This window comes from Triturus cristatus, chromosome 4_1 (genome assembly GCF_964204655.1).
Source record: "Triturus cristatus chromosome 4_1, aTriCri1.1, whole genome shotgun sequence".
Taxonomy (NCBI): domain Eukaryota; kingdom Metazoa; phylum Chordata; class Amphibia; order Caudata; family Salamandridae; genus Triturus; species Triturus cristatus.
Genome location: NC_140585.1, coordinates 70,577,336 through 70,602,598, shown reverse-complemented (window position 1 = coordinate 70,602,598; position 25,263 = coordinate 70,577,336). Strand labels below are relative to the sequence as shown.

At 48.2% G+C, this 25,263-nt stretch overlaps 1 protein-coding gene across 3 annotated transcripts in view; it reads right to left on the bottom strand.

Annotated features, from left to right (window-relative positions):
- The window catches only part of KDM2A (lysine demethylase 2A), a 770,935-nt gene that overhangs the window by 512,664 nt on the left and 233,008 nt on the right, over nucleotides 1–25,263 (bottom strand). For all 3 annotated transcript variants that reach the window (XM_085651618.1, XM_085651619.1, XM_085651620.1), the window contains one exon: nucleotides 3,169–3,275. In XM_085651618.1, coding sequence (XP_085507744.1) covers nucleotides 3,169–3,275 — 107 coding nt within the window. The remainder of the gene's footprint in view (nucleotides 1–3,168; nucleotides 3,276–25,263) is intronic.

The window sequence follows — 25,263 nt, the reverse complement described above, 5'->3', positions numbered from 1 at the left end:
ACCTAAGTTTGTATACTTTTGACTAACCAATGTGCTATGCCTGCTTTGGTAAGAGCATGTCCCTTATGAGGCTTGGAGTATGACACAAACAGTTGTTGGGTCTTACGAAATGGTTTCGCTGTATCAATATAATGCACGAGTGCTCTTTTGACATCCAGAGTTCGCATAGCACGTTCTGCTACAGATTCTAATTGTGGAAAGAAAACTGGCACCTCAATTGTCTGATTAAGGTGGATACTGGAGACCAACCTTAGGGAGGAATTTTCGATTGGTTCTAAGGACCACTCTATCTTGATGTGCCTGCAAAAATGGTAAGAGCGTGTATCTCACTGACCCGTCTTAAAGAATTGATGATCACAAGGAAGGTCACCATCCAAAACAGGAACTGCAGCAGGTAAGAGTGAAGAGGTTTAAAGGGAGGACCCATGAGCCTAGTGAGGACAATGTTTAAATTCCAAACTGGAGCAGGGGCGTCCTGGGTGGAAAAACTCTTTTAAGGCTTTTCACGAATGCATCAACAACATGTATTCTGAATAAGAAAACCTGTTGTCTATTCTGTAGGTAGGCAGCTACGGCAGCCAACTAATTGGATTGAGGTATAGGCTAGCCTGATTTCTGCAATTGCAGAAGGTAACAAACAACACCCTGTACTGGTGCTGTGTTGTCTGTGCATATCCATACTGTTTTAGGCGTATCACAGTTCTGACTGTTACCTGACAATCTGGGTGAAAAAAAGGTGGCAACTTTTGAAAGGCTTGTACTCTGGCTTGGCTCAGGTAAGCTTTTCCCACCCGCACATCCAGGACGACGCCAAACAAGGGCTGTACCTGAATGGGTTGAAGGTAGTATATGGTTAGATTGATGGTGAAATCCAGACTGTGCAGGGTGTGAATTGTGGCCAGGGTGTGCTTTAGACCTTAATCAGCCAGTCGCATAGGTAAGGGAACACTTGGATGCCGCTCCTCCTGAGATGAGCTGCCACCAGCATGGCCAGACATCTGGTGAAGATTCTTAGTGAAGTGGTAGCCCAAAGGGGAGCACTTGAATTGAGAATGGTGTCCACTTACAACAAACCTTGGATATCTCCAAGGTGCTCGATGGAGGTGTATGTGCAAGTAGGTGTACTGCAGATCGAGGGCAGTCATGAAGTCGCCTTTATGCAAGAGTAGTCACCATATGGAGGTGCTCCGACAGAATGAATTTGTTGAGAGGCCTGAGATCGAGGATGGGCCTAAGGGAGCCGTCCTTCTTTGTGATAATAAAGTAGAGGAAGTATACACACTTTCAATGGTGTTGAAGTGGAACGGGCTCATGAAGAAGGCACAGATGTTCTTTGGACAATCTGTGTTGACGAGGGGGGATTTTTGGTGGTCTTTGTGCAAGTTCTCGACAATACTCCTCCTGTATTATGTCTAGAGCCCAACGGTCTTAGGTGATTTTTACCCGGCAGGGCAGAAACCCCTGTAATCTTCACCTGATGGGTGTTGTGTGATCGAGTGTAGGAGGGGGCTGTAGGGTGTCACTTGTTTTGGGTGAGATGGTTCCCTTAGGAGGGGTGCCCTTACATCTACCTCTTCCATTATTGCCCCTATAACAGCCCCTGTAGTAACCCCGCGAGGGGGACTGCTGTGTTGTCTTTGTGAAGGTAGAAGAGGTTCCGGGGGTGGGGGTGTCATGGATGGACCACAAAACTGTGAGCACAGTAAGGAACCTCTGTGGGACGGTCTCCCCAGAACCACAGTCGGGCATGGCAGCGCAGCAGAATACTTTTATTAATGCCACAAGTTGCTGAATCCACAGCATCCAGAGCACAGTGGATGTTAGTGTATGAGATGATCTTTCCCACTGCCGCAAACTGTTTCCCCTTCTTGCGGTACTGCTCTGGAAGATGCTCTACAAGGTCCACCATTTGATACCAGTGCGGGCAGTCGTGCTGGGAAAGCAAGCCAATTGAATTAGCAATTGGCCAATGGGACATGGACTGCACCTCTGCATCATTTTTCTTGCTCTCCCAGTCACACGTGCTTTGCATGTTGCTCGCTTTCTGGCCGTAACAACTAAAGAGTCGGAGGTAGTTGGCCACGTATGTATGGAGGGTCACTAGGGGAGGCTTTATACTTTCTATTCACCCTAGGCCTGATAACTCTCGCCTTGACAGGATCCTAGAAAATCTCGGTGGCAGGCTTGAGGACACCAGTAAGCATCAGGAGGGATTGAAGGGAGCGTTGGGTGGAGGAGTGTTTCCACAAGGAGTCACCCTCCTCTTGCTGCACATGGAGTTCTACATTGTGGAACGTGGCAGCCTGTGTAACACCTCATGGTACGAAGTGACCGACCAGGGGTAATGGCTTCATGGGGTACTGATCTGGGTCTGTGTCCACAGGGGGTTTAGCATCGTAGTCACCCAATGGGTCCGGACCATGTGGGTCATTAGGGTGGTCATATGGGCCAAAATGAAGCATAGGACTTTACCCACCCTCCTAATGTGAAGAACCTCTAAGTGAACGCTGTGGCGACACCAGTGGCAAGACAGGAGACACAGGTGAAGGAGGCAGTGAAGGAAGGAGGGAGAAGGGGGGCGAGCAGGAGGCAGGGGAAAGGTTGCCCTATCACGTCTCTATTGCTTTTTGAGGGCTGGAATTTCAGGTGGGTTGATGGCCTCCTCACAAGTCAGCTTCCTCTTATAAGTCACAGAGTCCTTTGTCACGTGTGGAGTCGAGGGTGTTCGATCAACATGGAGTCAAAGGTATGCGGCGGTGGAAGCCAACGAAAATGCAGGATTGTTCAAAGTTATCGACGAGGGGAGGGATCAGAGGACCCGGTGAGAAAACCACAAGGCGTCAAACTGGAGCTGCAAATGACACGTCTGAACCGGACAGCAGAGAAAAAGCAATCTAACAATACAGTCGATGCCCATGCGCAATACCACTAATAGGTGGAATCACTAGATCCCATAACCCGAAAAGACTTCTTTAGAAGAAAAACAAGTTGTACATGTCGGATCACAACATTAGATGGCGAAAGTATGCACAGATGTGTACCTGCAGCTACACATGCCACAAATCTATTCTTTCTAGTAGCCATGCACCAGCTCAAATCAATTGCAAGCTACATTCAGAGGTGAGTCTCCCAATAGTACTTAATCATGGGAGGAGAGCGGACACTTACTTCTGAACCTTTGGGTATTGCATACCATGAATCGCATTTGTCGCCTCAGTTTGCCTCTCTTTTAGGTGTCGAGGCCACATGTTGTCCACCCAATCAATAAGGTCTACCTGTCCCAAGAAAGAGATGAGAAATGATTAGAATAGTATGTATTAGTAGTCGGGCATTATGTCTTTTTGTGAAAACAGCAAAGACGAGCCAAGAGGACAAACTGAGAGGCAAGAACACAGCAAATAACTTAGGGTTCATACAGTTGTAAACTTCAGCTAAGGCCCCCCATTAGCTAATACTCTGAATATTGCCCTGCACCGGTGTATCAGTGGGAGGTCTCTATATCTTAATTTCCTAACAAATGATTTCCCTGTGATACTTATTTTCTTCCTTGGGTTCTTCATGTATAGTTTGCTCATAAATTGTCTCAGTAAAGTTTTTCTTTTTAGTGGCCTAAAAACCCCACCGCCGTCTAGAAGAACGAGTTACTTACCTTCGGTAACGATGTATCTGGTAGAGACATAGTCTAGCCGCAGATTCCTTAACTCAGAATATCACCAGGCGTCAGACTGGATCCGTAAAACTTTCTGCAGCAGCACCTCTGCGCGCCGGGATGCGGCACCGCACGGCTCCGCCCTGACGTCGTCCACGGACATGACGTCAGCAGAGCCATATATGCCCCTGACGGCGCGCTGGCGACAGTTTCCTTCGGAGAAACTTTTCCGCGCCGCAACGCATAGCCACCACCAAGAAACTGTTAGAATATGGGGACAGTGTGCGAAAATGATGAAAAAACATGGAATGATGAAAAACAGCACCATAAAGGAAAGCGCCACGCACTGTATATTGGAAACTAGTAAAGGGAAAGAGCAGAGCACCGCTCTGAGAAGCAACCCCGCAAAAGTGAAGGCTAACCACACTGGGAGGTGAATGAAGATGTAAACCACATCATGGCAGATGACGAAGTCTGCAACCTTAATGTATAACCGTGAAGGACAACAACCTAGGAGCTAGGACAATTGACCACAAGACGTCACCAGAAAGAGACGTTGTATCCCCAATAAGAGATTCAAAAAATGTGGCAGAGCCAATAGACCTCAAACCAATGGAGCACAGGGGTGGGAAGAGAACCCAAGGAGATAAAAAAAAGGGGAGAGCGGGGGGTGGAAAGGATACATGACACATGAGGATACCGTCCAATTACAAAAATGGGCGGAGTAGAGCTATGAAAGCAGAATGAAGAATTCTGTGTGGGAGTGAAGTGAAAGCGTCACCCTGCAGAAGGATCAAGCCACCCGGAGGGAGGCGAGCGTAGAAAGCCCAACCTTAAAAGGTTCTCGCAGTACCGGGAGGACGGGCGGGCGTTAAAGAATCTGCGGCTAGACTATGACTCTACCAGATACATTATTACCGAAGGTAAGTAACTCGTTCATCTGATAGAGACGTCTAGCCGCAGATTCCTTAACTCAGAATAGATACCAAAGCCATACCCATAAAGGATGCGGGTCTGCGACTGAACCCCACCAAGTTCTAGAGAGAACTTGGTCGTCAATAATGTGACTAAAACAGTGCCATCAATCATGTGAGGAAGCACAGTGGGGACAGTAATGTTAACGCAGCTAACTCCTAGACCATGAAGCTCTGAAGAGATCGGAGAACAATGGAAGGCAAAGGTACCACAAGCCGACAAGAACAGCACGAAAACCCCTTTTTTGTATAACAGGTTGAGAGAGGGAAAGCCCAGAGGTACAAAGCACGTGCTGGAGCAAGAGTTCACAACTCCGAAAAGGAAGATGAACCAAGCCTAGGACCCGAGGTGTCGACGGAAAGCAAAAAGTGATTTTCGTTCGACCAGGCAAAACAGTGGAAAAAACACTGTTGAACCTGCGCCTGCAAGATACAGGGGGCAACGGAGGTAAAAGGCTGACTCCTGCCCAGCAAGTGCCGGTATGGAACAAGAAAATGCATACTAGATATGCTGGAGTCAAAAAGAATCTGATGACACCGCCAGAAGTGGAACTGGACCTAGGGTTTGAGAGACCCACCAGATGGAATGTGTCGCCTGTAAGCAAAACCCAGAGAGATGGCAACCGGTATAACAGAAAGCGCATACCGGCCCAGTATATAGAATAGCAGAAGAAGCACTGTTCTAGCTGCATCAGCTAGATACATGTGACAACATTGGCAGGTGACCAATCCATGGCCAGAAGGCCGGTAGTAAAATAGAAGACACGCCAAGACATAGGCGGTCTGTTATAACCTGCGAAAGGGCCAATGGCATATCTCCTACCATCAAAGTAGGAGTGACACTGTCAGACATCGAAGCATACCTGAAGGCACCCAAGCATATCGTGTGGACATTGGAACCACACGAAGAAAGGAAAGGCCTCCTGCAGGGCAGCGTGAGCAGCTCAAATGCGCACGACATCAAGAGGGCAACGGCCCAAAAGGGGGACCAGGCAACCGAGCACCACATAGAGTTAGTGGCACAAGCAGACCGGGTTAGTGACCACGGACACCGCATGAAGGAAAGAGAAACATCCTCCCCTTCCTCGGGAGGAACCACGGTCCCCTGCAAGCTAGAGGCACGACATCAGAAACAGTCAGGATCAATGTAAGTGCCCCGGACCACAAGAATGAAGTATTCTGAAGAAATATGCTCCATGAAAGATCACAGTATGCTATCAGCAGAAGTGTGGAAACACCGGTACAGGGCAGCCGGGAATGTGTAAAAAACCGCTGTAGGAGAAGTGGAGAGAAAAGAGGCCACATACAGCAGAGATAGAAATGCTAACCTAGCACCTTGGAGGACGAGCCCAATAAGGGCTGCGTGTCCAAGTTTGTACCAATAGTGCTAAGCATTGCCGCACAGCGGCGGAGACGGTGTGAGCCGTAAAAGCAAGGACAGAAGCACTACAGACAAGCGGAACCAAAGGATGTCCGCGAGGAATACTCCATAGGAGCGTACTAAGGCAAGGCATTCGCTCAGCACCAGCATATACCCCACATAGGGTAAGTGTCAACCCCTGATAAGGGGATCCCTCTTGGGCAGAACAAGCAGTCAGAGGACTGAACAGAAGATTCAACCAGGCTGAAAACTAACAAATCAGAGAAGGCTGAACAGCCGTGGACAGCAATCGGGGAACCTACTATACACGTTTGTGATAGAGGTGTAGGAAAACAAGGTAGAGAACCATGCAAAACTTATGGCAACCCGGACAAGAGCCAGGAGACTGCTGAATCCGCGTGAGGATCAAAAAGGTCCACACCATGAAACGTTCGATCTCTGAGGGCATCCCGAACATTGTCTGGGAAACGACTGTCACGCAGCTATGCATGGCGGCGCAAAGCCACATATCGAGCAAGAGCTCGTCCCACAGAGTCAGTGGCATCGCAGGGAAGAACAGAGCGAAAATTGCGCCATTCCCCTGCCATCAAGCAGAAGCAGCTGTGACCGCGGCTCCTCTAGATTAGAAGGGAGAAGGGTCTCGACCAAGTCCCAAAGGGTCGAGGATGAATGCGCGAACACACACGCAGTATTCAATGCGCGGCTACCCGCACTGGTAGAGGAAAAAAGTTGGCGAGCACACGCATCCAGCCACCTAGACTCCCTAGTGGGAGGTAATAATGGCAAGGCGGATGAAGACTGCAAGTTAAAGGCTGCCTGAACAATGAGTCCCTGAGCCGCAGGGTGAGTGGACAGGCAGAGTGGATCACCAGGAGCAGGACGGTGCCTACGAGCAATAGCCCGATCAACAGGGTCACCAGAAGGCGGCCTTGCCCACGTGTCACGCAAAATGTCAAATAAAGAGCCGCCAAATGGCAGCAAAGGCTCCACCTCAATAGGCTCCATATGGAGCAGATCCAGTAAGGGGTCAGACAGCAGGGGGGCCACAGGAGGCTGAAAACCAAGAATAGCAGCCGCCCTGTGAATGGCATGTGCGTAAGCAGCACTAGCCTCAGTTGCCGTCCGGTTAGGCAATAACAAGCTGTCGGTAGGAGATGGTTGGAGACTAAGCCGTCCACTAGACAACAAAAGTGGAGAAGCCAGAGACTGACCCGGAGGCCAGGCAACACAAGGCACTTGCACCAGGGTCCCCCGACCCGGGGAATCCAGAGAAGCATCAATCTCATGACAAGGAGGCATTGTTGCCGGCACCGGCGCCTATCGACACCGTGTGGAGGTCGCAGCGATGTCCGAGGAGTCGGGGGGAGCAGCAACCTCTTGAGGAAGTTAAGACGGTGGCACTAGTGTCGATCAACGCCAGGTCGGAGTTGGCTGGACGTCGACGACCGCCAGGTGGGACTCGACCCGGAGGCAGTCCGACATCGTTCCCACTGCAAAATGTGCACGTTTGGTCAAGCCGGGCATCGATCGACGCCGGGTCGGAGTCGGTTTGACATCGACGACCTCCAGAGGGGACTCGACCCGGACGCCATCCGACGTCGATCCCACTGCAAAATGTGAATTTTTGGTCAGGCCAGACATCGAGCCGGGCGTCGGGCCGGCGCCGCCTCCAACGTCAGCGCAGGAAGCTGCTCAGGTCCTTGCGAAGACTGATGGGATGGGTTGAACGGGCGACTGGGGAGGACCCACTGGGCGGTGACCCGTCGACGTCGTAACGTCTCCAGAACCGGAGTAGAGGTACACAGCCGGCGCCGAGGAAGAATCCGCAGGCAAAGACCCGACATGAGTGCCCTCCACCTGTTTGGGACCCGAAGGCGCTCCAGGGACAGGTGGGGACCCAAAGTACTACTGGAGTGCAATAGAGTAAGCCTCCATTTGGGCACACGTCGCTCCAACCCCTGGAAAAGGAGGGAATGGAGGAAGCAACTGCTGGGCGCCCTTACCTGTCATAGAGCGAGAGGAGCAGGCACCATCAGTACACGAATGGGAGAAGGACCTCCGTGTTTGCCGCCTGTGTTTGCGCTTACCTGCCCTCGAACAACGTTCGCGGGAACGACCTCTGGACTGAGCTAGATCCGGAGGAGGAGAGCGGCGACGTAAAAGTGCTGGACCGGACAACCGTGCGTCCAGCAGTTGCATGCAGCGCTCTCTGAGGAACTTGGGCGTCATCCTCTGACAGGCGTCGCATTCGTTGGAGTCGTGGTGCACACCAAGGCACCACATACAGATGAGATGCGGGTCAGTGCCAAACATCTGACGCGCACAGGCTTCTCAAGCCTTAAAACCTTAAGGCATTGCACACTGTTCCGGCGACAATGAAGGTGTCGAAAAGGCCTAAAAACCAGGCCAAGGAACTGCTGGTTTCCCAGGATCCGTGTTGGGACGCGGAAAAGGAGAAAATTGACGTCGCGCGCCGGGAGGGGCATATATGGCTCCGCTGACGTCACGTCCGTGGACGACGTCAGGGCGGAGCCGTGCAGTGCCGCCCCCCGGCGCGCAAAGGTGCTGCTGCAGAAAGTTTTCCGAATCCAGTCTGAAACCTGGGGATATTCTGAGTTAAGGAATCCGCGGTTAGACGTCTCCATCCGATTGGAGGAACAAAAGCACCCTTGGAATTGTTTTGTTTAGTGAAAGCTATAAAACGAGGAGCGTTTTCAAGCTAGAATGGTCTCTTGGGAGGGAGGGGTCAGTGGCACACAAGAGCTTAAGTAAATAAATATGACAAACATTAGGTTGCGAAAGTGATGCAGTGGGTACAAAGTTAATTATCTTTGGTAAAGTTTCAGTTTTTCTGACATAATGAGTCTTCACATATTACTGATATGCACTTACCTCCCAAGGCATCAAACCATATCTTGAAAATTGGTAATATTTGTGTGCCTTGGGGGCTGACTTTGGGGCAGAGCCACAGAGGAACCTACGGAGGTGAATGAGTGCTATCACAAAGGCACAACTAGGTACATTTGTTACACTTTAATTCTACACAAAACAGAGGCTTGAATGTATTAGTAGAATAAAAAAGTATATCAACTTAACAAATCCTGCATACTCCAGGTCAAAAGACGGAAAGAAAGTCAGAGTATCATCAGAACAAATATAACCCAAGGAAACTTTTTTCAAATGGATAGTTCTTCCTGAAGATTCCTTGTTTGAAGTGAGACTCCACCACATGTAGCCAGAGAATTCCAGGCACCACTGAGAATTTGCAAGGTATTGTGTAAGAAAGTACAGCTCAGCCAAATTCAGCTTTATCAAAAGAGTCACATCCAGCCAACAGTGCCTTACTAGAGTTTGAATTGACGACCAACTTTTAGCACAACAGTCAAATAACCTAGATAAAGCATGGAAACAACTGGTACACATGGTCATTTGAGCTTTTCTCTCCTTCAATGGGGCTTCTCTCCTTAGCTAATTGGGATCACAAGTTGATACTTTACTTTGTCAATGTTTTATCCTTTCTGGGGAAACAAACTTCCTAAAGTACTAATGCAGTTCTGCTTTTAGAGTGTAGGAGAGTGGAAAAAGACTGAACTGAGATTATCTGCAGCAAAAATGTCTGCATCACTCTACATATCTTTTTGTCTAGAGGGAATAAAAAGAAAAGCAAGCCATTCATTCTCTAATCCTCTTTGTCAAGGTAACGGCCACCAAAGTACAGACTTAATGTTCAGAAGTTTCAAATTACATAAAAGTAAAGACTCAAAAGGGCTAGCCATTAATATTAATTATAGTATTCCACTGAAAATTAACAAAGCCTTTGGAGAGAAACTAGTTTAGCAACCCTTTCAATAACATCAAAATCAAACTGATGAAAAGTAAAAAAAAAAAAAAAATAGGTGAGCAAGCAAAAGGTAAAGTCATGACCTCCAGTTAAATCAACAAGGTCTTCATAAACAAAGTAAAATAGAAACGTACTGACTTTTTTTTTTATTCAACAAGATATGGATGACATACTGCTTGGTACACCAATCTGAAAATGTGTTAGAGTGAAAAGGTATGCTGCCTTTGTGGGTGGTGCTCCAGAAGCCAATTACACCTCCATCACATTATCTACCTAATGCCAGCTTGCACAAAGAAACCCCCGTTCCTGAAAGCAAAGGGTTTAGAGGTATGATCCATGCCCACTAACTTAATATGCAAAGGCTGGTTCCTGTAGGTTAGCAGGATGAAGAACAAAACCATAAACATTAAGAGGTCCACAAAACACGTGCACCCATCAGGTCCTGTTCTATGAGGAATAACTTGGATCCTCAAAGCACACAATCTGATCTCATGTTCTTCACAATTCTGGGTAACTAAACGAAAACTACATGGATGTAAAGTTATCATCTAGAGTGGTACAGAGTGGAAAACCGCAGGATTAAAACATACTGAATGTCAACCTGGTGTTTACTGCAGAAACTTCTCTGGGGAGAAAATCTCTTCCAATTCACAACTTTTTCCACACCCACCAATGTACAATTGGCTGAAACCAAGTGGCCTTGTGATCTGCCCAAATGAGATCTTCCGCTCCAAGACAGATCACTGCAGTCCAGCAGTCAGTGCCAGAAACTGATTGCGCCCATACCCAGAAAACCCAAACTCATATCTTTAAATAGATAGTGCATAGAGTCTGTGTTTTTCATTAGGCGCTGCACAACTCTCTCGGAGGAATCAAGGAAGGCTATTAGGACTTGCACAACTATCCTCAAGGACTGAAGGTAGGCTATTAGGACTTGCACAACTCTCCTCGAGGACCGAAGGTAGGGTATTAGGACTTGCACAACTCTCCTCGAGGAGCGAAGGTAGGGTATTAGGACTTGCACAACTCTCCTCGAGGACCAACGGTAGGGTATTAGGACTTGCACAACTCTCCTCGAGGACCAACGGTAGGGTATGAGGGTGGCATCCCCAACTCAGCAGGCCAAAAAATTGAATTCCAGGGATTTAGGGGGGCCCCAAATAGGATCAGTACTGTTTTATCTGGGTTAAATTTGAAGTGATTGCTATTCATCCAATTGCATATGTGTGGCATGGTTGTCTGACAATTAGAGATGGAGTCGGCAGACTTGCTGATGGTGAAGATCAGTTGCAGATCATCTGCATAGTTGAAAGTGCACACATTTCTGGGAAGAGATACAGATTGAACAAGAGCGGGGACAGGGAGGATCCCTGCGGCAGACCACATGACACCATTTGACTTTAGGAGCCGTGAATTGGGAAAGGCGAACAGATTGAGAATGGTCATCTAGAAAGGAAGTGAGCCGTTTGAGGTCCCTGCTTCGGTCCTCCAGAAGTTCATGGTCGACCGTGTCGAAAGTCGAAGAGAGATCAAGGAGCACCAGAGCGAGAGTGATGCCCTTGTCCGCTTCTTTCCTCATTTCATCCAATACGGTCAGGATTACTGCCTCTGTTGAATGAGAGGGCATTAGGACTTGCACAACTATCCTCAAGGACTGAAGGTAGGCTATTAGGACTTGCACAACTCTCCTCGAGGACCGAAGGTAGGGTATTAGGACTTGCACAACTCTCCTCGAGGAGCGAAGGTAGGCTATTAGGACTTGCACAACTCTCCTCGAGGACCGAAGGTAGGGTATTAGGACTTGCACAACTCTCCTCGAGGACCGAAGGTAGGCTATTAGGACTTGCACAACTCTCCTCGAGGAGCGAAGGTAGGCTATTAGGACTTGCACAACTATCCTCAAGGACTGAAGGTAGGGTATTAGGACTTTGACAACTCTCCTCGAGGACCGAAGGTAGGGTATTAGGACTAGCACAACTCTCTCGGAGGACTCAAGGAAGGCTATTAGGACTTGCACAACTCTCCTCGAGGACCGAAGGTAGGGTATTAGGACTTGCACAACTCTCCTCGAGGACCGAAGGTAGGGTATTAGGACTTGCACAACTCTCCTCGAGGACTGAAGGTAGGGTATTAGGACTTGCACAACTCTCCTCGAGGACCGAAGGTAGGGTATTAGGACTTGCACAACTCTCCTCAAGGACCAACGGTAGGGTATTAGGACTTGCACAACTCTCCATAAGGTCAAGGGTTTTAACTGATCTCGAGTGTGAGGGTGGCATCCCCAACTCAGCAGGCCAAAAAATTGAATTCCAGGGATTTAGGGGGGCCCCAAATAGGATCAGTTCTGTTTTATCTGGGTTAAATTTTAAGTGATTGCTATTCATCCAATTGCATATGTGTGGCATGGTTGTCTGACAATTAGAGATGGAGTCGGCAGACTTGCTGATGGTGAAGATCAGTTGCAGATCATCTGCATAGTTGAAAGTGCACACATTTCTGGGAAGAGATACAGATTGAACAAGAGCGGGGACAGGGAGGATCCCTGCGGCAGACCACATGACACCATTTGACTTTAGGAGCCGTGAATTGGGAAAGGCGAACAGATTGAGAATGGTCATCTAGAAAGGAAGTGAGCCGTTTGAGGTCCCTGCTTCGGTCCTCCAGAAGTTCATGGTCGACCGTGTCGAAAGTCGAAGAGAGATCAAGGAGCACCAGAGCGAGAGTGATGCCCTTGTCCGCTTCTTTCCTTATTTCATCCAATACGGTCAGGATTACTGCCTCTGTTGAATGAGAGGGCCGAAAGCCCACTTGATGGGAGTCAAGGAGTTGAGGCTGTTGAATCAAAGAGCAGAAACAGTTGACAACATATGCTTCCAATACCTCGGCTAATAAGGGGAGCAGTGAGATGTGGGGATAATTAGTAGGGACCAGCGGGTCTGCACCTATTTTCTTGATATTTGGGACTATTTCTGCTTCTTTAAAAGCTCTGGAAACCAAACCCTGGATCAGTGAATTATTCAGTAGAGAACGAGCGGGATCAGGACATGTGAAAAAAGCTTCCCTAAAAATGTGCCGGGGGCTACTATTAGAAGGAGATCCAGATCTAACTATGGTCAACAGATCCAGGAGGACTTCTCTGCTAATAATATGAAACTATGAAGAGAGTGAGAGTTCATGAGGGCAGCTGGCTGGGCACCAGGAGAGCAATTAGCGGGTATACTGGCTTTAATGGTTATGATTTTATCAATAAAAAAGGTGTTCAGAGAGTTACATAATGACTGGGTAGGAGACAATTTAACCATGACTGTCCGGATTGCAGAGCTCAGCAACAATTGAGAATAATGCTTTGGATTTATTTGCTGAATTCAAGATTTTATTAGAGAAATAAGAGGCCTTGGTTTGTAGGATAGAGTTTTTATACTGTTTGAATTGAACTTGGTAAATATTTTTTTTATCTGGAGAGTAATTCCGTCTCCAGATAATATTCAGTGCAGCACAAAGCTAATTTATTTTTTTAAACATCTTTTTATTAACAGAAATAAAAGCTTTCCATTCAGTGAGACAATATACATAGCAGTGGGTCAGCCAAACAGTTATATGACAGTTCTCATCCTGTGCAGTACCCTTAGTTCGCTAGTAATCCGTGGCCGTTCCGGTTAACCTCTGAACCCCCCCGGCACCCTTGTGAGCAATACCCCTCAATCAGTCAATAAGACCCCCTGGTATGCCATCCATGCCTCACAGATCTTTTCCCATTTACGCGGGCACCCTCTGCTCTGATACACAACGTGTTCAGCTCGCTGACACCAGTCGAGATCCCTTTTTCAGCCCTCTATCGACAAAACCTCCATAGACCCCCACAGTCTGGCTATATTTCGTTTTGACAAAGCTAATTTTTAAAGTTTTAGGTCTTCTGAGAACCATCTCCGAGCATCGTGGCGTCTCGCCGTTTTCCTGAGAGGGGCATGGATAGCACTGGCGGCCACTATCCATGTTTTAATATTTTTTTCATGTTGGTTGACCAGAGACTGTTTAGTAGGCACCCTGGTTGCCAGCAGATTACAGAAGGCGGTAATTTTTTTTTTGAAAAACATTTTTTATTTGTGTTCATCTTCATCATATCATCCTCAGACTTTGACATATATTACATAGTTACTAGCTGCCCACTGTCCGTTAATTTCAGAGCTATCATCTATTCCAAGCATAGTATTACACAGTGTTATCTGGACAGCCAATTACAGTTTCTCGTGGCATATCAACAATTAATGCATAGTAATACCAATGTTGTTCATCCCTTCCCAACGATATAACTACTTCCCCTTCCCACCCCATTACAGAAGGCGTTAATATTGATACGATTCCAGTTCCTCGCCATTAGGCCTGCTTTCACTTGGGATTTGGCTATAGTCAGATTATAAAGGGAGAAGTTATTAAAAATCATCGTTCAACACTGGGAGTGCCTTACTAAGAGAGAACTGCAAATTGGAAAGGTCTCCATTCAATATGAACCTGAAGATCTCCCTATAACACTTCGTAACAAGGATGTGAAAATAGACGTTCTGCAGGGCATACAGTCTGCCATTCAAACCCTTAAAACTCATCTGAGATTAAAAATGATAGTTTACATCTAAATACAAAATCTAACCATTTCTTCCCTCTTCTCATCTCAAATTGAATCTTCAATGCTTGACTTCTCCTCGCATCAGTTTGAGGGAGGGAGAGGTGTGGAGCAGCAGCCAGAGCAGCTGACCCTGGAGCAGAGGGGTCAAGGTTCGATCCCGGCAGCCAGGGGTCACGGTGTGATTGCTGGCGGCAGCTCAGCTTAGCATCGCTGACTCCGGGCAGTAGCTCACTTCATCTCCCCGACGACCCCCAGAGCCACTTCAGTCAATTTAAAACATCTGTATCCGACAGTGTGTTTTCTTTCGACTTTTGCACTCACATTTCTCCCTACAAGGGTCAGCTTAGGTGAGTTCCGATTACAAGGCAGTTCGGATTCTGAAGTCGGTGTGTGACCGGGAGTACAGCGAGCATCCGACCCTGGGGTTAGCAGACTAGCTGCGTAACCTCGGCGATACAGCCGGAAGCAACAACAGTCGAAGAGAGAGACGCCGAAGACAGGAGGTCGGACGAGAGGGATGGAGGGCCATCGGATGCTGGACTGAATATACCGGGTGAGGTCTGGGGTGCATCGGATGAGCCAGGGAAGCAGACCTATGAAGGTGCGACGGGAGAAGAGAAGCCCGAGCAACCGAGGTGAGAAGGGGAGGAGACAGAGGTGAGAGAACGAGAGGAGACAGAGGTGAGAGAACGAGAGGAGACAGAGGTGAGAGAACGAGAGGAGACAGAGGTGAGAGAACGAGAGGAGACAGAGGTGAGAGAACGAGAGGAGACAGAGGTGAGAGAACGGGAGGAGACAGAGGTGAGAGAACGGGAGGAGACAGAGGTGAGAGAACGGGAGGAGACAGAGGTGAGAGAACGGGAGGAGACAGAGGTGAGAGAACGGGAGGAGACAGAGGTGAGAGAACGGGAGGAGACAGAGGTGAGAGAACGGGAGGAGACAGAGGTGAGAGAACGGGAGGAGACAGAGGTGAGAGAACGGGAGGAGACAGAGGTGAGAGAACGGGAGGAGACAGAGGTGAGAGAACGGGAGGAGACAGAGGTGAGAGAACGGGAGGAGACAGAGGTGAGAGAACGGGAGGAGACAGAGGTGAGAGAACGGGAGGAGACAGAGGTGAGAGAACGGGAGGAGACCGAGGTGAGAGAACGGGAGGAGACCGAGGTGAGAGAACGGGAGGAGACAGAGGTGAGAGAACGGGAGGAGACAGAGGTGAGAGAACGGGAGGAGACAGAGGTGAGAGAACGGGAGGAGACAGAGGTGAGAGAACGGGAGGAGACAGAGGTGAGAGAACGGGAGGAGACCGAGGTGAGAGAACGGGAGGAGACCGAGGTGAGAGAACGGGAGGAGACCGAGGTGAGAGAACGGGAGGAGACCGAGGTGAGAGAACGGGAGGAGACCGAGGTGAGAGAACGGGAGGAGACCGAGGTGAGAGAACGGGAGGAGACCGAGGTGAGAGAACGGGAGGAGACCGAGGTGAGAGAACGGGAGGAGACCGAGGTGAGAGAACGGGAGGAGACCGAGGTGAGAGAACGGGAGGAGACCGAGGTGAGAGAACGGGAGGAGACCGAGGTGAGAGAACGGGAGGAGACCGAGGTGAGAGAACGGGAGGAGACCGAGGTGAGAGAACGGGAGGAGACAGAGGTGAGAGAACGGGAGGAGACAGAGGTGAGAGAACGGGAGGAGACAGAGGTGAGAGAACGGGAGGAGACAGAGGTGAGAGAACGGGAGGAGACAGAGGTGAGAGAACGGGAGGAGACAGAGGTGAGAGAACGGGAGGAGACAGAGGTGAGAGAACGGGAGGAGACAGAGGTGAGAGAACGGGAGGAGACCGAGGTGAGAGAACGGGAGGAGACCGAGGTGAGAGAACGGGAGGAGACCGAGGTGAGAGAACGGGAGGAGACCGAGGTGAGAGAACGGGAGGAGACCGAGGTGAGAGAACGGGAGGAGACCGAGGTGAGAGAACGGGAGGAGACCGAGGTGAGAGAACGGGAGGAGACCGAGGTGAGAGAACGGGAGGAGACCGAGGTGAGAGAACGGGAGGAGACCGAGGTGAGAGAACGGGAGGAGACCGAGGTGAGAGAACGGGAGGAGACCGAGGTGAGAGAACGGGAGGAGACCGAGGTGAGAGAACGGGAGGAGACCGAGGTGAGAGAACGGGAGGAGACCGAGGTGAGAGAACGGGAGGAGACCGAGGTGAGAGAACGGGAGGAGACCGAGGTGAGAGAACGGGAGGAGACCGAGGTGAGAGAACGGGAGGAGACCGAGGTGAGAGAACGGGAGGAGACCGAGGTGAGAGAACGGGAGGAGACCGAGGTGAGAGAACGGGAGGAGACCGAGGTGAGAGAACGGGAGGAGACCGAGGTGAGAGAACGGGAGGAGACCGAGGTGAGAGAACGGGAGGAGACCGAGGTGAGAGAACGGGAGGAGACCGAGGTGAGAGAACGGGAGGAGACAAGAGGTGAGAGAACGGGAGGAGACCGAGGTGAGAGAACGGGAGGAGACCGAGGTGAGAGAACGAGAGGAGAGAACGGGAGGAGACCGAGGTGAGAGAACGAGAGGAGAGAACGAGAGGAGACAGAGGTGAGAACGAGAGGAGACAGAGGTGAGAAAACGAGAGGAGAGAACGAGAGGAGACAGAGGTGAGAAAACGAGAGGAGAGAACGAGAGGAGACAGAGGTGAGAACGAGAGGAGACAGAGGTGAGAACGAGAGGAGACAGAGGTGAGAGAACGAGAGGAGACAGAGGTGAGAGAACGAGAGGAGACAGAGGTGAGAGAACGAGAGGAGACAGAGGTGAGAGAACGAGAGGAGACAGAGGTGAGAGAACGAGAGGAGACAGAGGTGAGAGAACGAGAGGAGACAGAGGTGAGAGAACGAGAGGAGACAGAGGTGAGAGAACGAGAGGAGACAGAGGTGAGAGAACGAGAGGAGACAGAGGTGAGAACGAGAGGAGACAGAGGTGAGAACGAGAGGAGACAGAGGTGAGAGAACGGGAGGAGACAACGAGAGGAGACAGAGGTGAGAGAACGGGAGGAGACAACGAAAGGAGACAGAGGTGAGAGAACGGGAGGAGACAGAGGTGAGAGAACGAGAGGAGACAGAGGTGAGAGAACGAGAGGAGACAGAGGTGAGAGAACGAGAGGAGACAGAGGTGAGAGAACGAGAGGAGACAGAGGTGAGAGAACGAGAGGAGACAGAGGTGAGAGAACGAGAGGAGACAGAGGTGAGAGAACGAGAGGAGACAGAGGTGAGAGAACGAGAGGAGACAGAGGTGAGAGAACGAGAGGAGACAGAGGTGAGAGAACGAGAGGAGACAGAGGTGAGAGAACGAGAGGAGACAGAGGTGAGAGAACGGGAGGAGACAGAGGTGAGAGAATGGGAGGAGACAGAGGTGAGAGAACGGGAGGAGACAGAGGTGAGAGAACGGGAGGAGACAGAGGTGAGAGAACGGGAGGAGACAGAGGTGAGAGAACGGGAGGAGACAGAGGTGAGAGAACGGGAGGAGACAGAGGTGAGAGAACGGGAGGAGACAGAGGTGAGAACGGGAGGAGACAGAGGTGAGAGAACGAGAGAAGACAGAGGTGAGAGAACGGGAGGAGACCGAGGTGAGAGAACGGGAGGAGACCGAGGTGAGAGAACGGGAGGAGACCGAGGTGAGAACGAGAGGAGACCGAGGTGAGAACGAGAGGAGACCGAGGTGAGAACGAGAGGTGAGAACGGGAGGAGACCGAGGTGAGAGAACGAGAGGAGACAGAGGTGAGAGAACGAGAGGAGACAGAGGTGAGAGAACGAGAGGAGACAGAGGTGAGAGAACGAGAGGAGACAGAGGTGAGAACGGAGCCACTGCTCGGAGGAGGAGAGCAACGCGGATACCGAAGACCAGAGGGAGAAAGGCTCACCACAACACACAGCAGCTCTCAAGAAGTGCTGTGGATTCAAGTGATACTGAGTGGTTTACTGGGGAGGGAGTGCGAGTGCACCTACACGAAAATCCGTGGCACTGGGCGGAAAGAGTTGGGAACTAATGTTCATATTTTTAAGCACTAGCACAAATACCCTAACAAGCTCACGGGACAGGACGCCTGCCACATGGTGAAGGTGGTTAGCTTCGCTAGAATTAGCTATAAGCGTTTATATGAGAACATTAAAAAAAAAAAAAAAAGGTTTTGTTGTATGTGTTCCGAGAGTTGGAGGAAGAGGCTCGTCTAGACATAAAAACCTGCAAAAGGAGATACCGGAGGCGTGATACACAAAGACATTTATGCACAAAATGGACTGGTTTTGTTGTTTCTACACGTTACACCTGCTACAGCCTGTTAACAAGTGCCGAATAACGTAACTTGGTGAAAGACGCGTGCCTTGAGTTGAGACTGCATCAATTTACAGTGGTGTCAGGAGTGGGATAGTCCCACTCTTCAGCACTAGTCATGAATCAGTCCGATGGGAGAGATGGTTAGGCAGCTGGCTGAGGGGCAGAGGCACCTACAGTTAGTAGTTAAACAACAGGTACAGGAAGCACAACAGGACCAAGAAAATGTACAGACTGTTTTAAAGACGCACAAAGACTTACTTGTCAGCAATCAACAAGCACAAGATGCAGCTGTATTAAAAATCATGGCTGTGATGGCTCACACTAAGGTACACCCTAACGTACTCCGTTTGGTACTTCAGAAATATCAAACAGGAGAAGATTCTTTACCAACTTGCATCCACAACTGCGAGGCTCCCTGAAAGATGGAGTCAGTATATAGTGCCCCTTCTGTCTAGAGAGTTCCAGGCAGCAGATCACAAGACCAATCCTGCTGGCACTACACCGTATGTAGAGATTGAAAAAGCCATTCTCGAGCGTCGTGGATGTCATACTGATTACCACGGGCCAAATTCAGAAAGGAGAAATAGGCTCCCAATGACAATCCCAGGGCCTTATATTCCGGAATCAAAGATTTAGTTAATAGAAGGATTAATCCGGACACCTCAACACTGAATGATGTGGTGGAATAGGTCTACTAGAACAATTTTTAGAGGCCCTACTATGTTCCACCCTGCTATAGAATTGGCTTGTATGTATCATCGGTCTTCAGAATTTAAACTCGGAACAACGAAAGCACAAAATAATCTATTGGGTTGGAGAGGGTTACCAGAACCTAACTCTCGTAGCGCAGCAGAAACCACAATGGGGCCTACAGTAGCAAGCAAAGAGGCTTTTCAGGGACCACAATGCTTTCAGTGTGCCAAATAGGGTCACATAGCTCAGAATTGTCTAAAGAATAATACGAGTCCTGAACCTACGGAAGTAGGATATACTAAGGGGCAAGTGCTATGTACAGGAATCCACACTAATATGAAGAGAGGTACTACTCAATGGACAAAAAGTTAGAGCTCTTATTGACTCAAGCTGTAGATACACAGTAGTACTTCAGAACTGGGTAGAGACAAATACAATAGAGGATCAGGAGGAAGTAGTTATTATATGTGGTTAAAAGTATGAGCATATTTACCACACAGTCCAAGTGCAAGGGAAGACAGACCAGATAAGAGTGGGCTGACATCCCAGTTGGTGGGAGACATGATCATAGGGACTGACCATCCTCGGTTTCATCAGTTGATAACCCAAAACTGTGAAGGAGCCCTAGAAGTAGGCTGGCTGAAAGAAGCACATTTTAGAAATGAGGCAATAGAAAGGACAGAAAACCACCCAAAGAAACTCAAATCTGAAAATAGATGGAAGGAATTAATTAGGCATGTATGTTACGGTAACCATCCTTTTACATCTCCTCCTACAGATGAAGTAGTATTAACATGTAGTTTCAGAGTTGCACAAAGAGAAGAACCCAATCTGACCCAGGCATTGGTCATAGCCAGATAATACCATATTTTTATATACAAAAGTCTTTACTGTATCATGTGATAAATAAAGAAGGGGAACTGAGAAAACAATTGGTGGTGCCTCTGACGTTTCGACAACAGGGTTGGCTCACAGCCAGGTGGGAGGAGGACACTTAGGAGGGAATAAAACAGAAGAATATTTATTAGGAACATTTAATTGGCCAGGAGTATATAGTGACAGACAATGTTGTGCCCCATGCAGCTGTTGTCGACTATTAGACACAATTAAGCGGAACAGAGGGCCCCACTACAGCACTTTCCCATTGTTGACAACCGCTTTACCAGGTTTGGGAAGGACACAAATCTATTTTGATTGTGGTTTATTATGCTACACGGTACTCTGAGGATGTACCGCTTACGAACATGACCACTTGATCAGTATCCCAGGCCATGGTAACGTTCTTTTCCTGAGTAGGATTTCCAAAAGAAATATTAACAGATCAGGGAACGCCTTTCATGTCACAAGTTTGCAAACATCTAGGTATCCAACAGATTCATACATCTGTTTACCACTCCCAAACAGATGGATTAGGAGAAAGATACAACCGTACTATAAAAAACTCTATTGAAGAAAAAATTATCAAAGACAGGAAGGGATTGGAATAAAGAAATCTCTTTGGTACTTTTTGCCATATAATTTCATGTTTCAAGCTCAACTAGGTTCTCCCCATTTGAACTGGTATTTGGCAGACAACCCCAAACCCTTCTTCACTTGGCAGCACAACCGTGGGACGACGAAAAGGAAGAGAGTAAAGACCTCCTTGAGTATGCAGTTAAGTTAAAACAAATGTTATGGCTGTATGGGACAAGATGAGGGTAAACATGGAAAAAGTCTACAGTAAACAGAAGGCACTGTATGATAACGGCACAGAACTGAGGTAATTAGTACCTGCAGAGAAAGTACTTATTTTATTACCCCCTTCAGACAATAAATTGTCGGCTAAGTGGCAAAAGCCATATACCATATTAAGCAGAATTTCACCAGTCACCTATAGTATCTCTGTTCCACATAAAAAGGAGAAGGGGCAAAGCGATCACATAAATCTATTAATGAGATGGGAACAAACAGAAGAAGATAATAACCTAATAGGGTACTATTAGTTACAAATTCTCAACCAGTTCAAATCTCTTTCGTCCTTTCCAAAGATTTGGCAGGAGCTGAGAACATAAAATTGGGGAACCAGATTAATCAACTACAGGAAAGTCAGTTAAAAACCCTTTTATATAAATACGAAGGCTTATTCTCAGGGAGACCAGGCAAACCCCATCTTATTCAACAGGATATGATAACAGAGGAGAAGAAAATAAGACCACGCCCATACCCGAAGCTAGAAGAGAAGCTGTAGAAAAAGAAGTAGCTACCGAGTTACAAAGAGGGTATTATAGTCTTCCAATAGTTCCTGGGGCTCTCCTGTGATTTTAGTACCAAAACCAAATGGTACTTTAAGGTGCTGTATTGATTTTTGTCAACTAGACAACATATCAAAATTCGATCCATATCTTGTGCCAGGAAACACAGCCTTCCTCCCCACTCTTGACCACACGAGGGATATTGGCAAATTCCTCTGATAAAAAGTTCCAGAGAACAACAAACGTGTTTGTATCACCATCAAGCTTAGATCACTGTAAATTTCTTACTTATGGACTCCATGGGGCTCCAGCTACCTTTCAAAGACTAATGGATAAAGTATTAAGACCACCCCAACAATATACTGCTGCCTACTTCGATTATATAGTTATTTTCAGCCCCTTGTGGGAGGCAAATTTACAACATTTAGAGGAAGTACTTATCTCTCTTAAGAAGACAGGTCTTAAAGTCAACCCATAGAAATGTATGCTAGCTACAAATACTATTCGATATCTAGGTTATCAAATTGAAGATGGGTAAACACATTGACAAGTTGACAAAGTTAAAGCCATTAAAAGTATAAGGAGACTGATGACAAAGAAGACATCCGGTCTTTTTTTAGGTCTAGTCGGATATTCTCGTCAATTTATTTCTGCCTTTTTCATGATGGTTAGTCCCCTAACTGACCTCCAAAGAAAGCTCCTCGTAGTAAATGGAAGACCTGGAGCGATACTCAGGAGACTAGCTTTAGCACTTTGAAAAAAGTTCTGTGTCAGGACTGTCCTTTCTTGCTCAGATTTTGAAAATTCTTTTATTTAGCAAACAGACTCACCTGGTTATGGCTTGGGAGCAGTTCTGTCTCAACCTGATAATACTAATGATTCGCATCCCATGGTGTATATAAGTCGCAAGTTATTTCCCTGGGAAACTCCTTATGCTACGACTGAAAAGGAGTGTTTGGCGATAACGTGGGCTGTTGAGGCCTTACAGTATTATTGGCCTAATCGCATGATTAGGAGGGAAGTTTGGGAAAGCATTTGTTCTCAACATGAAAAATACATGGGCTACAAAGCTCGCAGGTATAAGGCGAGCAAGAAACAAATTAAATCACTAGGGTAAGGCTTCGTTCCTCTTGCTCCTTGCAGGGGATGAAGAGAGCTTCTACCAAACAGGCACTGGTCAGCCAAAGATTTATTAACTAGGAGTCACTGATTGCCTAGAGTGTCTTGGAACAGCATTTGTATTCATTTCATTTATATTGCTCTACAAATTACAGAAACGATTTAGCTTCTTCGGCTCCACTTCTTTGTCTTGGGTATAAGAGAGCAGGTGCAATCCTTTCAGGGCTCTTATCAAGTAGCAGACAAGGGTGTAGTAAATGAGCCACTTTTGTGGTCTGACACCCTATGATGACCCTCAACCACCACCATTTTGTACTGACTTAAGTGTGTTAGGTTACCCTAGCCTTAATGTAGGATGGGTTTGCATATGCCTGCTTCTCTTCTGTCCTGTAATCTTGCGGTTTTTTAGTAGAATAAGTCTTGCCAAGAATAGGAGGTGGGGGATTACGAGGTGCAGTGTTGTGGGTGATGGTGCACACATGTGCTCAATGTTGGATACTGAGGGATTAAGTGTATAATGTGATTTGGGTTATGTGAATTATGTGTTGAACTATTGCCTTTGACATGGCTTCATGTCATTCTGATTTTTGACATTACCTTGCTTTATGGCTTTATGCAGGTTATCTGGAGGGATGTCACGGAAATCGGTGGACGAGTGGATGATCTTGAGCGCACTATGGATGCAAGGACGGAGGATCACGAGAGCCTATGGCGACGGATGGTCGAGTTGGAGGATCAAAACAGTCTACAGCTCAAGCAGGAAGAACTTGAGAATCGAAGTCGGAGCAACAATCTACGCATTAGAGGAGTCCTTCACAGAGCGGAAGGCAAAGACATCATGGCCTTCACTGCGGACCTCCTCCAGGCGATCCGTGAGAATGAAGACGCATCCCCACCAGTCCTGGACAGAGCTCATCGTGTCCTTGGCCTCAGAGGCTGTCAAGACTTCATCCCGATCATACTCACACAGGTCCTTTTCTTTGTCGAAAAAGAAGCCATCCTGAAAAAGATCCAGGGAGCCAAGACCCTATCCTATTATGGCTATTCAATTCAAATCTTCCAAGACATAGCCCCTGCCCCCCTCCGTAGGCGAAAAGACTAAGCCAGTTACAAATAAGCTTTGTAAACTCAATATCAAATACCTGTGGGCCATCAATCGGCGTTAATCTTCTCTTGGGAGGGCAAACGATGAGCACTCCGCTCACTAAGTGAAGCTAAACAGCTTCTTCACCTCCCGCTGGAACCTGAAGATGGGGGTCCTCCTTCCCCATATGGGCTTTCTGGAAAACCTCCCCATCTGGAATGGTTCACTGTCCTGCCGCCCAAAAATAGGAAACGCCTCCGGGAGCAGGACTCCTCCCAGGCTAAGCAGGATATCATCAACCATATTTGGGCTTTGAATGACTCTTCCCCACAATCTCGATCCCCTGAGAAAAAGGAATGATCCAGACAGGGAATTCTCTGGTCTTTAAGCCCTCAAGTTTCAACATAGCTCCCTAGAGATTAGACATGCCGGAGGGGGCTCAACTATTTGCAACGCGCTTAAGCATCCCAGCACACTGGGGGGGAAGTGTGCCCCTGAAGCAGAAACACTGGAAATTAGCACTGACTTGAGACCTCCGGCCTTGTCCTCGCTCACTTAGACACTGGCTTTTGGTCCTCCCCGAGGCCTTCCAGCTGCTGGCGATTCCTATGGGACTCTCTGAAGCGGGTCGTGGGAAGCAGAGACCCGAGGAGCTGCCTGCGCCTGCCACCTCCCCCACGTCTACGGTGTCTCTTTGAAGAGTGACATCTTCAGAATGGCCCGTCCTGTGGACAGTGGGCTGTACCTTGTAGACATTAATCTCGATTGGCCCTGCTGGCCACCCCCTGTTGAGAACATTAACCCCACTTTCATTCCCTCCCTGTTATTACCCTTTGGATACGTCTCTTATAAGGGAGACTTGGTCGGGTACCCCAAGCCTTAGGAGTTTGGCCAACGTTCGGAGACACAGTGTTGCTCAAACTGCCTTATACACGCCCCTATCCACGTTCTTGTACCAGCGGCTTCCCAAATATGTGGTTGGGTTAACACTGGCACTTTATTTTTTAATACCACATTTTATTGGATTTTCATGGTACAATCTGGGCCGTGGCCCTGCATATACATTTTGAAGACGAGATAAATCAAAGGTACCATTACATGTATACAATCACAACTCCTGCAGAACCTCCAGGTAAAACCACAAACATAGCGCAGATAGTCCCAGATCCCATAAATCTTAGCAAATCTAACTCATACTGGCACTTTTGATGGGCTTGTCACGTGGAAAATCCTACTGGGGCGACGAGGACGAATCTCTTTAAATTCCTCTCGCTAAGTGTTAGGGGACTTAACTCCCCTAATAAGAGGCGCCAGATCTGGTGGTAACTTCTTCTCCAGGACCCTGATATTATATTTCTT